The following is a 14,599-nucleotide window of genomic DNA, read 5'->3' on the forward strand; positions in this document are numbered from 1 at the left end:
GCCCTCTCAATTTACCCAATTCCTCTGAATATCAGCCTAACCTCTATTCACTCATCAACTCCTTCACGATGGGATTGACCCAGTGACACTTCTCTGTGCAGCCTGCAATGCAAGCACATCCTGCCTTGAATAGCCTGCACAGTGAATGTTAAGTATACAGTACTCTGGGACATCAAAAATTCCTTACTTTTACACTCCATGGCTCTTGCAATAAATAACAATGTTCCATCAACCTTCCTAATTACTTGTAGTTGGATGCCAACACTTTTTGCCCCAGATACCTTTGTACACGTACATGTCATAATCTCAATCCATCTTAATAATTTAAATAATGGTTTTCATCTCCCAACTTCTAACCCACTCACTCAACCTATCTATATCCCTTTGTTTCTTTTTTGTGTCCCTTGTATAACTTGCTACATGCTTACCTTTCTTTAGCTGTAGCGCTTTTGATTACAGTTCAAGTCATTGACAAATAGATTAGGCCCTAGTGGCACTTCACTAGTTACTGACAGTCAATCTGAAAATTATTTATTCTAACCCTGTTTTCTGTTAGCCAGGCATCTCAATATTGTCTACCTTCACTGAGGTGCATAAAGATGCATATATGGGACTGTGTGCATTCACCGTTTTCCCAGGAAAAGGGAACTAAATACAAGAGGACCTAGGCTAGAGATGAGAGGGGAAAGATAAAGTAACATTGGGGACAATCTTATCACACAGGGTGATAAGTATATGGAAAGAGCTGCCAGAGGAAGTGGTTGATGCAAGTACAATAACAACATTTAAAATGCACTTGGATGCATACATGAATAGGAATCATTTAAAGAGATATGGCTAAACACAGGTAAATAGGACCAGCTTGGTTAGGAGTCCTGGGCAGCAGGGATGAGCGGGACCAAAGAGCACGTTCCTGCTCTGTAGCACTCTGACTCCAATCCACGGCAAAGCTCTATGCAGCACCATTTATGTATTACATTATCAAGTGTCTTCTGGAAATCCTACACACCTAGTTCTCCTGCAGGCACCTTATTTGTTACATCGTCAAAACTCATAACAAATTTGTCCAATAGAATTCTCCATTCACTGAAATTAATTTGCTCTGCTTGATAATCCTGTGATAATTTTTCTGAATATTTTACTAATCCCTCCTTGATGATGAATTCCAGACCATTTCAATGACATGAGGCTAACCCAGCTGACAGTTTGCAGCTACTGTCTTCTGCTCTCGCAAACCTTTGAGCTCTGGAGGGGTTCAGTCATGGTGCCAGGGGCATCCCTCCCCGAGGTTCCTCAAACCAGGGAAAACTAGACACCGGGGTGCTCTCTTAACATGTACACCTCCCCCCCACCCCCTCCCGAAACCACCAAGGTACTCCCTCAGCATGGCTTGCTCCCCATCATCAGGGCTTTCCCACCTCATTACTGGGACACTCCCTCAGTGCAGCTCTCGTGACAGGAACAAGCAGGCCATTGGCTGAATAAATGATTTCAGGACCCAAGACCATACACTTCACTATCGTGGGGTGATTAGAGATTAAAGATCAGCTTTGTCACATGTGCATTGAAACAGTGAAATGCGTTATGTTGCCAACCAACATGGTCCAATGTGGGCAGCCCGCAGGTGTTGCATTGTTTTCAGCATCAATATAGCATTCCCACAACTTACTAACCCTAACCGTACATCTTCGGAATATGGGAGAAAACCCATGCAATTTCAGTGAGGACGTACAAACACCTTACAGACCATGGTGTGAATTGAATCCTGATTGCCGATGCTATAAAGTGTTACACTAAAGACTACACTAACTATTTGTACCGAGTCGCAGTCACAGCAGTGTTGCATGTTCGCCTACTCTATCATTCAAGTTCCAAACACACATTGTGTCCTCGGACCTCAATGATGCCTTGCCACTGTTATTTCGGAGGTTCGGTTCAGAAGGTGGGTCACCGACTGATGACCTACCCCGTGAGCTCCCGGCTCAGAGAGACCATCAGCTGTACCCACTAACATTAGCCTATGGTCCACTGTCAGTCCACCTCCCTGTTCCCTCATAGCCAGTGTGGGTGGACAGTGTCTGACAAGAGTTGCCATTGTGTTACAGAGGGAACTGTCAGAGAGTCGGTGTACAACAGGCACAGCTCTGCCAACCAAGAAGCTGAAGTTTGATGGGGAACCTAAGAAGCCACCGATGTAAGTACCAGTCAACACTGTCCCTCCTCACACTGACCTCAATGCTTCCCATTCACAACCAGTGCTCCCCATTTGCTGCTAGTGCTCTAACACTGGGCCCAAGGACGACGACCCCTCCCTCCCCCCAGTTCACTGCAGGTGCTCTGACACTGGCCCTAACTGCTGCAAGTGTCCTCAGACCATCCAGATGTGAGGGGACCAAGCTTGATCTGTGCTGTACTGACCTTTGCCCAGCAGGAGTGGTTACCAGATGTTCTCCCAAGAGCTGCTAACGAGTGGAGAGCTGAGCCACTTTGGGCTCAAGGAGAGGATGGTGGAAATTGGGCGCAGGTGGCAAAAGCTCAGCCAGACCCAGAAGGATGTGTACAAGAAGCAGGTGGAGCAGCAGCAGCAGGAGTACAAGGCAGAGCTGGAGGTCTGGCTCAAGGTGGGTACCTTCTAACTGTTCACAAATCTCTTCTCACCAGTACTGTGCCCCAGTGTTGTACAGTGACAGACCGACCCCTATGGTACTGTGCCCTATTGTTGTACAGTGACAGACCCGTCCCCATTGGTACCATGCCCCAGTGTTGTACAGTGACAGACCCAGCCCCACCGGTACCATGCCCCAGTGTTGTACAGTGACAGACCCGTCCCCACCGGTACCGTACCCCAGTGTTGTACAGTGACAGATCCACCCCCATGATATTGTACCCCAGCATTTTACAGTGACAGAATTGAACCCATCAATACAACTTTTTGGTGTTACACAGACAGACTTGCCCCACCGCTACAATACCCCATCGTTATACAGTGACATCTAACCCCACTAGTACTGTACCCTGGTGTTATTGTTTTAAATCTGTTTAATCGATCATTTGAATATCTTCTGTCTGTGTAAATTTGAGATTGGCACTTTTTCATCTCTTTCAGTCACTCTCCCCACAAGAGAGGGCTCTGTATATGGAGTACACCACCACGGTGAGTAACTCAGCATGTAGAAGCAGCATTTTTAAAATTTTTTAAAAATAACAAGTGGCACACTGCTGGTCACAGGCCTCCAATGTACAAGTCCTACACTCCTTTCACCAGGCCAGCTTTGTATCCAACAGCTAGTTCACCCTGGATTCCCTGTGATCCAATATTCTGGTCCAGCTGATCACGAAGGACAATGTCAAAGACCTTGCCAAAGTCCATGTAGACAATGTCCACTGACCTGCCCTCATCAGTCCACTTGGTCACCACTTGATAAAATGTGTGTAAGGTTTGTAAGATGTATTTTCCCACATACAAACTGATATTGACTATCCCTAATCCAAATGCAAGTCCATCTTCTCCTTTAGAATCTCTTTGAGTAACTTCCCCACCACTGACCACTCGGTGGCCTGTGGATCCCTGACTGTCCTTGTAACCCTGCTTAAATTATAATCAAATTTCACCATCCTGCAGTCTTCCAGTTCCTCACCAAGACTCCTATATCTTCTTCCATTGCTTCCCACAATTTTCTTGGACAAACTTGATTGGGCCATGGGATTTATCAAAGCCATCAGTACCTCCATTTTTTCTGATGTTTGAGGCTTCTGTAGAACAGAAACTTAAAGAACTGAGGCAAAAAAAGGGTAAGGTCATGGACTGTACCCAGATCACGGAAGAACAGGTACTGGCTGTTTTGATGCAATTAGGATAGCTAAGTCCCCAGGGCATGACAAAGTGCTCCCTCAGACTTTGTAGGAGGCTAGTGCAGAATGACAAAAGCCCCGACAGAGGTATTCAGAATGTCCTTAGCTACAGGTGAGGTGCTGGAGAACTAGTTGTTTCAAGAAAGGCTCTAAAAGTGAGCTGACATTCATCATGGGTAAATTATTGGAAAGTATTTTAAGAGAAAGTATATACAGCTGTTTGGATAGACAGGGCCTGATTTAGGGATTGTCAGCATGGTTTTGTGTCCAATAGGCTCGGTCTAAATAATCATATAGAAAAGGATCTAGTGTGTTTTTTTCTGTATAGAGTATTTTTTTGAGGAGATTGGCAGGAAAGTTGATGAAGGAAAGGCAGTGGACGTTGTCTACGTGCACTCTAGCAAGGCCTTTGATAAAGTCCTGCACCGGAGGCTCGTCTAGAAAGTTGAGTAGCTTGACATTCAGGAGGAAGTAGTCAGATGGATTTAACAATGGGTTTGCAGGAAAAGCCAGAGCAAAGTAGTAGATGCTTGCCTCTCTGATTGGTGGTGTGCCACAGAGAGCGATGATGAACCTGTTGTATTTTATCATCTATATTAATCATTTAGATAATTATGTGGTAAACTGGATCAACAAATTTGCAGATGACAACAAGATTAGAGGCATAGTGGACAGGAAGGAAGGCTATCAAAGTTTGGAGAAAATGGGTTGAGAAATGTCAGGTGGAACTTAATATGAGGTGTTTCAATTTAGGAGACAAACCAGGATAGGACTTGCACATTGAGCAATAGGCCACCAAGTAGTGTGGTAGAATAAGGGAATCTGGGAGTACAGATCTATAATTTCATGGAAGTGATTAGGAATAATATGATTAGGAATAGTCTTTGGCTTTGTCAAAGGCAAGTCATGCCTTACGAGCCTGATCGAATTTTTTGAGGATGTGACTAAACATATTGATGAAGGTAGAGCTGTAGATGTAATGTACAGTATATGGATTTTAGCAAGGCATTTGATAAGGTATCCCATGTAAAGCTTATTGAGAAAGTAAGGACCCAAGGGGACATTGGTTTTTGGATCCAGAACTGGCTTGTCCACAGAAGGCAAAGAGTGGCTGTAAACAGGTCATATTCTGCATAGAGTGCCTTGGGGATCTGTTCTGGGACCCTACTCTTTGTGAGTTTTATGAATAACCTGGATGAGTAAGTGGAGGGATGGGTTAGTAAATTTGCTGATGACACAAAAGTTGGGGTTGTTGTGGATAGTGTGGAGGGCTGTCTGAGGTTACAGCGGGACATTGATAGGATGCAAAACTGGGCTGAGAAGTGGCAGATGGAGTTCAACCCAGATAAATGTGAGGTGGTTCATTTTGGTAGGTCAACTATGATGGCAGAGTATAGTATTAATGGTAAGACTCTTGGCAGTGTGGAGGATCAGAGGGATCTTTGGTTCTGAGTCCATAGGACACTCAAAGCTGCTGTGCAGGTTGACTCTGTGGTTAAGAAGGTATAAGGTGTATTGGCTTTCATCAACAGTGGAATTGAATTTAGGAGCCGAGGGGTAATGTTGCAGCTATATAGATAGGACCCTGGTTAGACTCCATTTGGAGTACTGTGCTCAGTTATGGTCACCTCACTACAGGAAGGATGTGGAAACTATAGAAAGGGTGCAGAGGAGATTTACAAGGATGTTGCCTGGATTGGTTTGGGGCATGCCTTCTGAGAATAGGTTGAGCGAACTCGGCCTTTTCTCCTTGGAGCAACGGAGGATGAGAGTTGACTTGATAGAGGTGGTGAGAGGCATCGATTGTGTGGATAGTCAGAGGTCATTTTCCCAGGGCTGAAATTGCTAGCACGAGAGGGCATAGTTTTAAGGTGCTTGGAGATAGGTACAGAGGAGATGTCAGGGTTAAGTTTTTTTACACAGTGGTGAGTGCGTGGAATGGGCTGCCGGCGGCAGCATGGAGTCGGAAATGATAGGGTTGTAGCGATGTGCTACACACAGCGCTGAAATAACAACACATAGTCGGTAAGTTGTTTCAAGACTAGTTTATTCAAACTTCACGGCACTGGCATTTAATCCCTAGCACCCGCCCTCTCCGGGTGGAAATGGCATCAGAGGTGCATTACCAAAGTCTCCCCCCGTGCGCTGGCTGTTTGTGAGCTGGTTTGCCTGTGCAGAAAGTGTGTCGCCACATAACCCCCCCCCCCCCCCCCCAAGAACCGGTGATACACCCCCCCCAATGTCCACAGTCTGGATCAGCCTCTGTTTGGGAGGTCTGCCTCTGCACCACGGGCCCTGAACCTCGACCAGCTGCGCCAAGTCCACATGGGGTGGTTGGAGTCGGTCCACCGTGAAAGCCTCCTCTTTCCCCCCAATGTCCAGAACATACGTGGACTTGTTGTTGTTGATCACCTCGAACGGCCCCTTGTACAAACACAAACTTACAGTTCTGCAGGTCTTTGGGTACATGGGTCGGGGTCCGTCCTTGCTGTGAAGTTGGTACGGGGGCCAGGTTGCCGAGCCTTTCGCATAGCCTGTCCAGGACTGCTGCGGGTTCTTCCTCTTGCCCCCTTGGGGCTGGTATGAACTCTCTCTCCTGGGATGGCCAGGGGCGCGCCGTACACCAACTCGGCTGACGAGGCATGCAGATCCTCTTTGGGCACTGTGCGAATTCCAAGCAGGACCCAGGGAAGCTCGTCCACCCAGTTAGGTCCTCTCAGGCGGGCCATGAGAGCCAACTTCAAGTGACGGTGGAAGCGTTCCACCAGTCTGTTCGACTGTGGGTGGTAGGCAGTTGTGTGGAGTAGCTGCGTTCCCAACAGGCTGGCCACAGCCTGGAGGTGAACTGGGTGCCTCTGTCGGAGGTAATGTGGGCCAGTACCCAGAAGCGTGCTACCCAGGTTGCAATCAGTGCTCGGGCGCAGGAATCGGCAGATGTGTCAGTGAGCGGGACCGCCTCTGGCCACTTCGTGAACCAGTCTACCATAGTTGGGAGGTACCGCGCTCCTCGGGACACTGGTAGGGGGCACATGATATCCACATGAATGTGGTCGAACCTCCGGTGGGTGGGTTCGAACTACTGCGGCGGGGCTTTAGTGTGCCGCTGCACCTTAGCTGTTTGGCACTGCACGCACGTTCTGGCCCATTCACTGACCTGCTTGCGAAGTCCGTGCCACGCGAACTTGCTGGAGACCAGCCGAACTGTTGTCCTGATAGATGGGTGCGCCAAACCGTGTATGGAGTCGAAAACTCGTCACCTCCAGGCTGCCGGGATGATGGGGCGAGGTTGGCCGGTAGCCACGTTGCACAGGAGGGTCCTATCACCTGGGCCTATGAGAAAGTCCAGCAGCTGCAAACCTGAGACTGTGGTCCTGTAGCTGGGCATCTCGTCGTCTGCCTGCTGCGCCTCTGCCAGTGCTGCATAGTCCAACCCCAGGGACAGGGCCTGGACAGCTGGTCTGGAGAGTGCGTCTGCCACGACATTGTCCTTTCCCGAGACATGCTGGATGTCCGTCATGTACTCGGAGATGTAGGACAGATGTTGCTGCTGGCGAGCCGACCAGGGATCGGACACCTTCGTGAACACGAAGGTCAACGGTTTGTGGTCCGTTAATGCGGTTAATGCCTGCCTTCTAAGAAGTACCTGAAATGCCAGATTGCCAGATACAGTGCCAACAGCTCCTGGTCGAAAGCACTGTACTTTGCTTCAGTGTTCATCGGGGATAAAGACCTTGGCAATTGTGGGGATGATGTACAGCAGACTGAAAAGCTTGAGCATGTAGACATAAGAAAGAGGATGTGTTGGAAGCTTTTGAAAAGCATTAAGTTAGACAAGTCACCGGGATCAGATGAGATGTAACCCCAGGCTACTGTGGGAAGCGAGGGAGGAGATTGCTGAGCCTCTCACAATGATCTTTGCATCAACCATAGGGACAGGAGAAGTACCAGAGTATTGGAGGGTTTCAAATGTCATTCCCTTGTTCAAGAAAGGGAGTAGAGATAACCCAGGAAATTTTAGACCAATGATTCTGACTTCAGTGGCGGGCAAGTTTTTGGAAAAGATCTTGAGAGGCAGGATTTATGGAGAGACGTAATCTGATTATGCCAGAAGGGCAGTGTTATGATAATTGTAGGGGATTTTAACATGCGAGTGAATTGGGAAAATCAGGTCAGCACTGGATCTCAAGAGAGAGAATTTGTAGAATGTCTACGAGATGGCTTTTTAAAACAGCTTGTTGTTAAGCCCACTAGGGGATCGGCTATCCTGGATTGGGTATTGTGTACTGAACCAGAGGTGATTAGAGAGATGGAAGTGAAGGAACCCTTAGGAGGCAGTGATCATAACATGATTGAGTTCACTGTGAAATTTGAGAAAGAGAAGCCGAAATCCGATGTGTCAGTATTTCAGTGGAGTAAAGGAAATTACAATGGCATGAGAGAGGAACAGGCCAAGGTTGAATGGAAAGGGACACCAGCGAGAAGGACGGCAGAGCAGCAGTGGCTGGAGTTTATGCAAGAAGTGAGGAACGTGCAAGACAGATATATTCCAAAGAAGAAGAAATTTTCGAATGGAAAAAGGATGCAACTGTGGCTGACAAGAGAAGTCAAAGCCAAAGTAAAAGCAAAGTAGAGGGCATACAAAGAAGCAAAAATTAGTGGGAAGACAAAGGATTGGGAAGTTTTTAAAGGCTTACAAAAGGAAACTAAGAAGGTCATTAAGAGGGAAAAGATGAACTATGAAAGGAAGCTAGCAACTAATATCAAAGGATAGTAAAAGCTTTTTCAAGTATAGAAAGAGTAAAAGACAGGTGAGATTAGATATAGGACCGATAGAAAATGATGCTGGAGAAATTGTAATGGGAGATAAGGAGATGGCGGAGGAACTGAACGAGTATTTTGCATCAGTCTTCACTGAGGAAGACAGCAGCAGTACACCAGACACTCAAGGGTGTCAGGGAAGAGAAATATGTGCAATCACAATTACGACAGAGAAAGTACTCAGGAAGCTGAATAGTCTAAGGGTAGATAAATCTCCTGGACCAGATGGAATGCACCCTTGTGTTCTGAAGGAAGTAGCTGTGGAGATTGCGGAGGCATTTGCGATGATCTTTCAAAAGTCGATAGATTCTGGCCTGGTTCCGGAGGACTGAAAGATTGCAAGTGTCACTCCGCTATTTAAGAAGGGGGCAAGGAAGCAAAAAGGAAATTATAGACCTGTTAGCTTAACATCGGTGGTTGGGAAGTTGTTGGAGTCGATTGTCAAGGATGAGGTTACGGAATACCTGGAGGCATATGACAAGATAGTCAGAACTCAGCATGGTTTCCTTAAAGGAAAATCCTGCCTGACAAACCTAGTGCAATTTTTTGAGGAAATTACAAGTAGGCTAGACAAGGGAGATGCTGTGGATGTTGTGTATTTGGATTTTCAGAAGGCCTTTGACAAAGTTACGCACATGAGGCTGCTAAACAAGAGCCCATGGAATTACAGGAAAGTTACATATGTGGATAGGGCGTTGGTTGATTGGCAGGAAACAGAGAGTGGGAATAAAGGGATCCCATTCTGGTTGGCTGCTGCTTACCAGTTGTACATCAATGATTTGGATTATGGAACAGATGGCTTTGTGGCTAAGTTTGCTGATGATACAAAGATAGGTGGAGGGGCCAGTAGTGCTGAGGAAACAGAGAGTCTGCAGAGAGACTTGGATAGATTGGGGTAATGGACAAAGAAGTGGCAAATGAATTACAATGTCGGAAAGTGTACAGTCATGCACTTTGGTAGAAGAAATAAACGGGCAGACTATTATTTAAATAGGGAGAGAATTCAAAGTTCTGAGATGCAACGGGACTTGGGAGTCCTCGTGCAGGATACCCTCAGGGTTAACCAGGTTGAGTCGGTGGTGAAGAAGGCGAATGCAATGTTGGCATTCATTTCTAGAGGAATAGAGTATAGGAGCAGGGATGTGATGTTGAGGCTCTATAAGGTACTGGGAAGACCTCACTTGGAATACTTTGTGCAGTTTTGAGCTCCTTATTTAAGAAAGGATGTGCTGACATTGGAGAGGGTTCAGAGAAGATTCACTAGAATGATTCTGGGAATGAGAGGGTTAACATATGAGGAATGTTTGACCGCTCTTGGACTGTACTCCTTGGAGTTTATAGGAATGAGGGGGGACCTCATAGAAACATTTCGAATGTCGAAAGGCATGGACAGAGTGGATGTGACAAAGTTGTTTCCCATGGTGGGGGAGTCTAGTACGAGAGGACATGACTTGATGATTGCAGGGTGCCTGTTCAGAACAGATGTGGAAAAAATTTTTTAGCCAGAGGGTGGCGAATCTATGGAATTTGTTGCCACAGGCGGCAGTGGAGGCCAAGTCATTGGGTGTATTTAAGGCAGAGATTGATAAGTATCTGAGTAGTCAGGACATCAAAGGTTATGGTGAGAAGGCGGGGGAATGGGACTAAAGGGGAGATTAGATCAGCTCATGATGAAATGGCGGAGCAGACTTGGTGGACCAAATGGCCGACTTCTGCTCCTTTGTCTTATGGTCTTATGATTAGGGTAGGGATATTCAGCGTGGCTTTGTTGAGGGCAGGTCATGCTTTACGAGCCTGATTGAATTCTTTTGCGGATGTAACTAAATGCATTGATGAAGGTAGAACAGTGGATGTGGTGTATATGGATTTCAGCAAGGCGTTTGATAGGGTTCTCCATGCGAAGCTCTTTCAGAAGGTAAGGAGACATGGGATCTAAGGAGACCTTGCTTTGTGGATCCAGAATTGGCTTGACCACAGAAGGCAAAGAGTGGTTGTAGATGGTTTGTATTTTGCTTGGAGGTCAGTGAACAGTGATGTTCTGCAGGGATCTATTCTGGGACACCTCCTCTTTGTGGTTTTTATACATGACCTGGATAAAGAGGTAGAAGAGTTTGCTGATGACCCAAGGTTGGGGGTGTTGTGGATAGTCTGGAGGGTTGTCAGTGGTTACAGTGGGATATTGATAGGATGCAGAACTGGGCTGAGAAGTGGCAGATGGATTTCACTCCAGATAGGTGTGAAGTGGTTCATTTTGGTAGGTCCAATTTGAAGACAATATAAATGGTAAGACTCTTGGCAGTGTGGAGGATCTGAGAGATCTTCGGGTCCATGTCGACAGGACACTGAAAGCTGCTGCGCAGGTTGACAGTGTTGTTAAGAAGGCATATGGTGTGTTGGCTTTCATCAACTGTAGGATTGAGTTCAAGAGCCATGAGGTAATGTTACAGCTATATAAGTACTTGGTCAGACCCCACTTGGAGTATTGTGTTTGGTTCTGGTCACCTCACTACAGGAAGGATGTGGATACTATAGAGAGAGTGCATAGGAGATTTACAAGGATGTTGCCTGGATTGGAGAGTGTGCCTTATGAGAATAGGTGAGCGTACTTGGCCTTTTCTCCTTGGAGCGACAGAAGATGAGAGGTGACCTGATAGAGGGGCTTTGATTAGATGATGAAGGGCATTGTTCGTCTGGATAGCCAGAGGCTTCTTCCCAGGGCTGAAATAGCTAACATGGGGGGGCATAGTTTTAAGGTGCTTGGAAATAGGTACCAAGGGGATGGCAGGGGTACGTTTTTTTCCACACAGAGAGTGGTGGGTGCATGGAATGCATTGCCAGCAGCAGTGGAGGAAGCGGATATAATGGAGTCTTTTAAGAGCCTCTTGGATGGGTACATGGAATTATGCGCCAGGGAAATTCTAGGCAGTTTCTAGAGTAGGTTACATGGTTGGCACAACATTGTGGGCCGAAAGGCTTGTAATGTGCTGTAAATTTCTATGTTCTAGAAGTGAAGTATTTAAGGGGATCCTGAGGGTGAACTTATTCACTCATAGGATAATGAGAGTGTGGAATTATCTGCCAGCAGAAATGGTTGATGCACATTCAATTGTAACACTTAAATTTTGATGGGTTCATACATGAAAGAGGTTTGGAGGGCTATTGTCTAAGTACAGGTAAGTGGGTCTAGGCAGAAAATCAGTGACATGGACTAGATGGGCTGAATGGCTGGTTTCTGTGCTCTATTCTCCTCGAGTCAAGGTTCTTATGTCCGACATAAGATGCTGGAATTGATCCTAATGCAGGGCTTCAGCATGGAGCATTGACAAGTCCTTTCCTCAGCTGGTGGTTTGGTCATTCCTGAGATCCCTGGCTTACATGAATAAAACAGACAAGGGCCCGCGTCATAGCAGCCACTGTCTGAGCGGACAGAGTTAGAGTGGTGCTCTTCAAGGCTTCGGCGAAGAGAGGTTTCAGTCAGAAAAAGCAAAAAAAAAAGATAAGCTCTAGGTAAAGTCTTTTTTTCCTTCCCTGCTTTATATCTGCTCAGCTAGGACAGTAGAGATGCCAGGCAGGATAGTGGAATGCTCCTGACAACTATAACAACAGGAAGTGCATCCAGCTGCAGCTTCTAACAATCCAAGGAGTTGAGCTGGAACTGGATGAACTCTGGATCATTCGAGAAGCTGAAAGGGTGAATGAAGAGTCAGTTACACCTGAGCACAGGACACAGGGAACTGGGTGAAAGTCAGGAGCCAGTGCAGAGTTTCCCTGTGGCCATCCCCCTCAAAAACAGATATATCACTTCAGATACCGTCAGGTGGGTGATTTAACGGAGTGGTCAGGTCTCTATCACTGAATCTGGCTCTGTGACTTAGAAGGGAAGAGAAGAGGCATATGCTATGTAATAGGCGATTCGTTAGTTAGGGGAATAGACTAGAGGTTCTGTGGGCAAGAATGAGATTCATGAATGGTATGGTGCCCGCAGGGTTCCCTGGGACATCTCAGATCAAGTCCTCAGCATTCTTTGTGAGAGGGTGAATGGCCAGAGGTCATGGTCCATGGAGGGTTCCAATAAAATGGGTAGGACAAGTGATAAGATTTTGCACGGGGTGTTCGGGGGTTAGGTGCTAAGTTAAATGGCAGACCTCCAGGGCTGTGATCTCAGGATTGCTACCCATGCCATGTGCCAGTGAGGCCAGAACTAAGAAGGTCATATATTTTAGCACGTAACTAAAGAGTTGATGTAGGAGGGAGGGCATAAGATTTTTGGATCATTGGGCTCTCTTCTGGGGAAGATGGGACTTGTACAGGACGGACAGTTTGCACCTGAACTGGAAGGGGACTAATATCCTAGCAGGAAAGTTTGTTAATGCTTCACGGTGGGTTTTAAACTAGAGTTGCAGGGGAATGGAAACCAGAGTGCCAGAACAGTTAAGGGAGATATTGTGGAGACAGATGTTACTGAGACCTCATACAAACTCAGGAAACGAAAGGCTTGAGCATGGTGCAACTAGTATCCTGAAATGTGTAATTTCAATGCAAGAAGTGGCATAGGAAAGGTAGCTCGGGGCATGGATCAACACCAGGAATTATTAGTTTTTTTATACATTTTCTACATAACTACAAATTAAAAAAACCCAGATCAAAATGAGGAACATTAATACAGTGCAAAATTAAGCATACAATGACAATATGATACAAAGAAAGAGAATTTAAAAAAAGCACTTAAATTGAAGACAAGTAAACTTTGTATCCTCCCCAAGCCCCACAACACAAAAAAAAATTCCAGACCAACCACAACACAATATAGAGGATATAAATCAGGACAATCAAACTCCCAGACTGTGAATACACTTAGCAACAGAGGATAATAATGCCTACTACCAAAAAAAAAGGGAGCTGAAAGCAAGGGAAAGCAAAAAAAAACCCTAGTCAAGAGGAAGGTTATGAAAGTACTCAATAAAAGGTCCCCAGACCTTATGGAACTTTAAATCCGAATTAAGAACTGAATAATGAATTTTTTCAAGGTCCAAGCAGGCCATAATATCATTAAGCCATTGAGCATGAGTGGGCAGGGCAACATCTCTCCATCTAAGGAGGATCAAGCATCTAGCCAGGAGAGAGGCAAAGGATAATATTCGGCATTTGGTCGGACTTAGACGTAAGTCTGTCTCGCCCCAGAAACCGAACAAAGCAATTAAAGGGTTTGGTTCTAGGTGGTGATTCAGAATATACGATAACGTAGTGAAGACATCTTTCCAAAATTTCTCATCAACAGAGATATTGTCATTCAAAAATTGAGAGGAATAAAGCTGAGAATAAAAATTTTTTAATGTGTCATTAATTTCTAAATGATCCGATGTAAAGTCTCCGTTCTCCTTCCGGATCTTTGTAGTATGTTGTTTGGCTTTGGAATGCCTCAGCTGATTGGCTAGAAATTTACCAGACTTATCACCATGAATGTAAAAGCGACTCTTACTTTCAAGAAGTTGGCGTTTGACAGGTTGAGTAGACAGAAGATTAAATTTAGTTTGGAGTTCTACACGCTTCTTGTATAGTTCAGGGTTCTTAGTTTGAGCATACAGTTGATCCAATTCTTTAATCTGGTTAATGAGGTCTAATCGATCTGCACAGGACTTTCTGTTGAGATTGCTGAGTAAGAGATTATTTGACCCCTCAGATATGCTTTCATGGCATCCCAGACAATCTGGGATGACACTTCAGGTGATGTATTAGTGTTAAAATAAAAGGTTATCTGATCCTTAATAAATTTTAGAAAATCATCATCCGATAATCAAGTTGAATCAAACCGCCAGTGTTTATTCCTCTGAGGGAGACCAGGAAAGTTTAAAGAGAGAATAATTGGGGCATGGTCAGAAATCAGTATACTCTGATAGTCACAAGAGTAGGCAAATGGAATAAGTTGGTT

The 14,599-nt window shown here is 45.7% G+C and overlaps 1 protein-coding gene across 8 annotated transcripts in view; it reads left to right on the forward strand.

The window, feature by feature from the left end:
* LOC132398656 (nucleolar transcription factor 1-like) overlaps positions 1–14,599 on the forward strand; it is an 81,464-nt gene that overhangs the window by 61,676 nt on the left and 5,189 nt on the right. For 7 of the 8 annotated variants that reach the window (XM_059978412.1, XM_059978385.1, XM_059978404.1 and 4 more), the window contains exons 16-18: positions 2,106–2,194; positions 2,429–2,621; positions 3,107–3,154. In XM_059978412.1, coding sequence (XP_059834395.1) covers positions 2,106–2,194; positions 2,429–2,621; positions 3,107–3,154 — 330 coding nt within the window. The remainder of the gene's footprint in view (positions 1–2,105; positions 2,195–2,428; positions 2,622–3,106; positions 3,155–14,599) is intronic. The other variant, XM_059978395.1, reaches the window with a different exon arrangement.

The sequence above is a fragment of the Hypanus sabinus genome, chromosome 1 (genome assembly GCF_030144855.1).
Source record: "Hypanus sabinus isolate sHypSab1 chromosome 1, sHypSab1.hap1, whole genome shotgun sequence".
Classification (NCBI taxonomy): domain Eukaryota; kingdom Metazoa; phylum Chordata; class Chondrichthyes; order Myliobatiformes; family Dasyatidae; genus Hypanus; species Hypanus sabinus.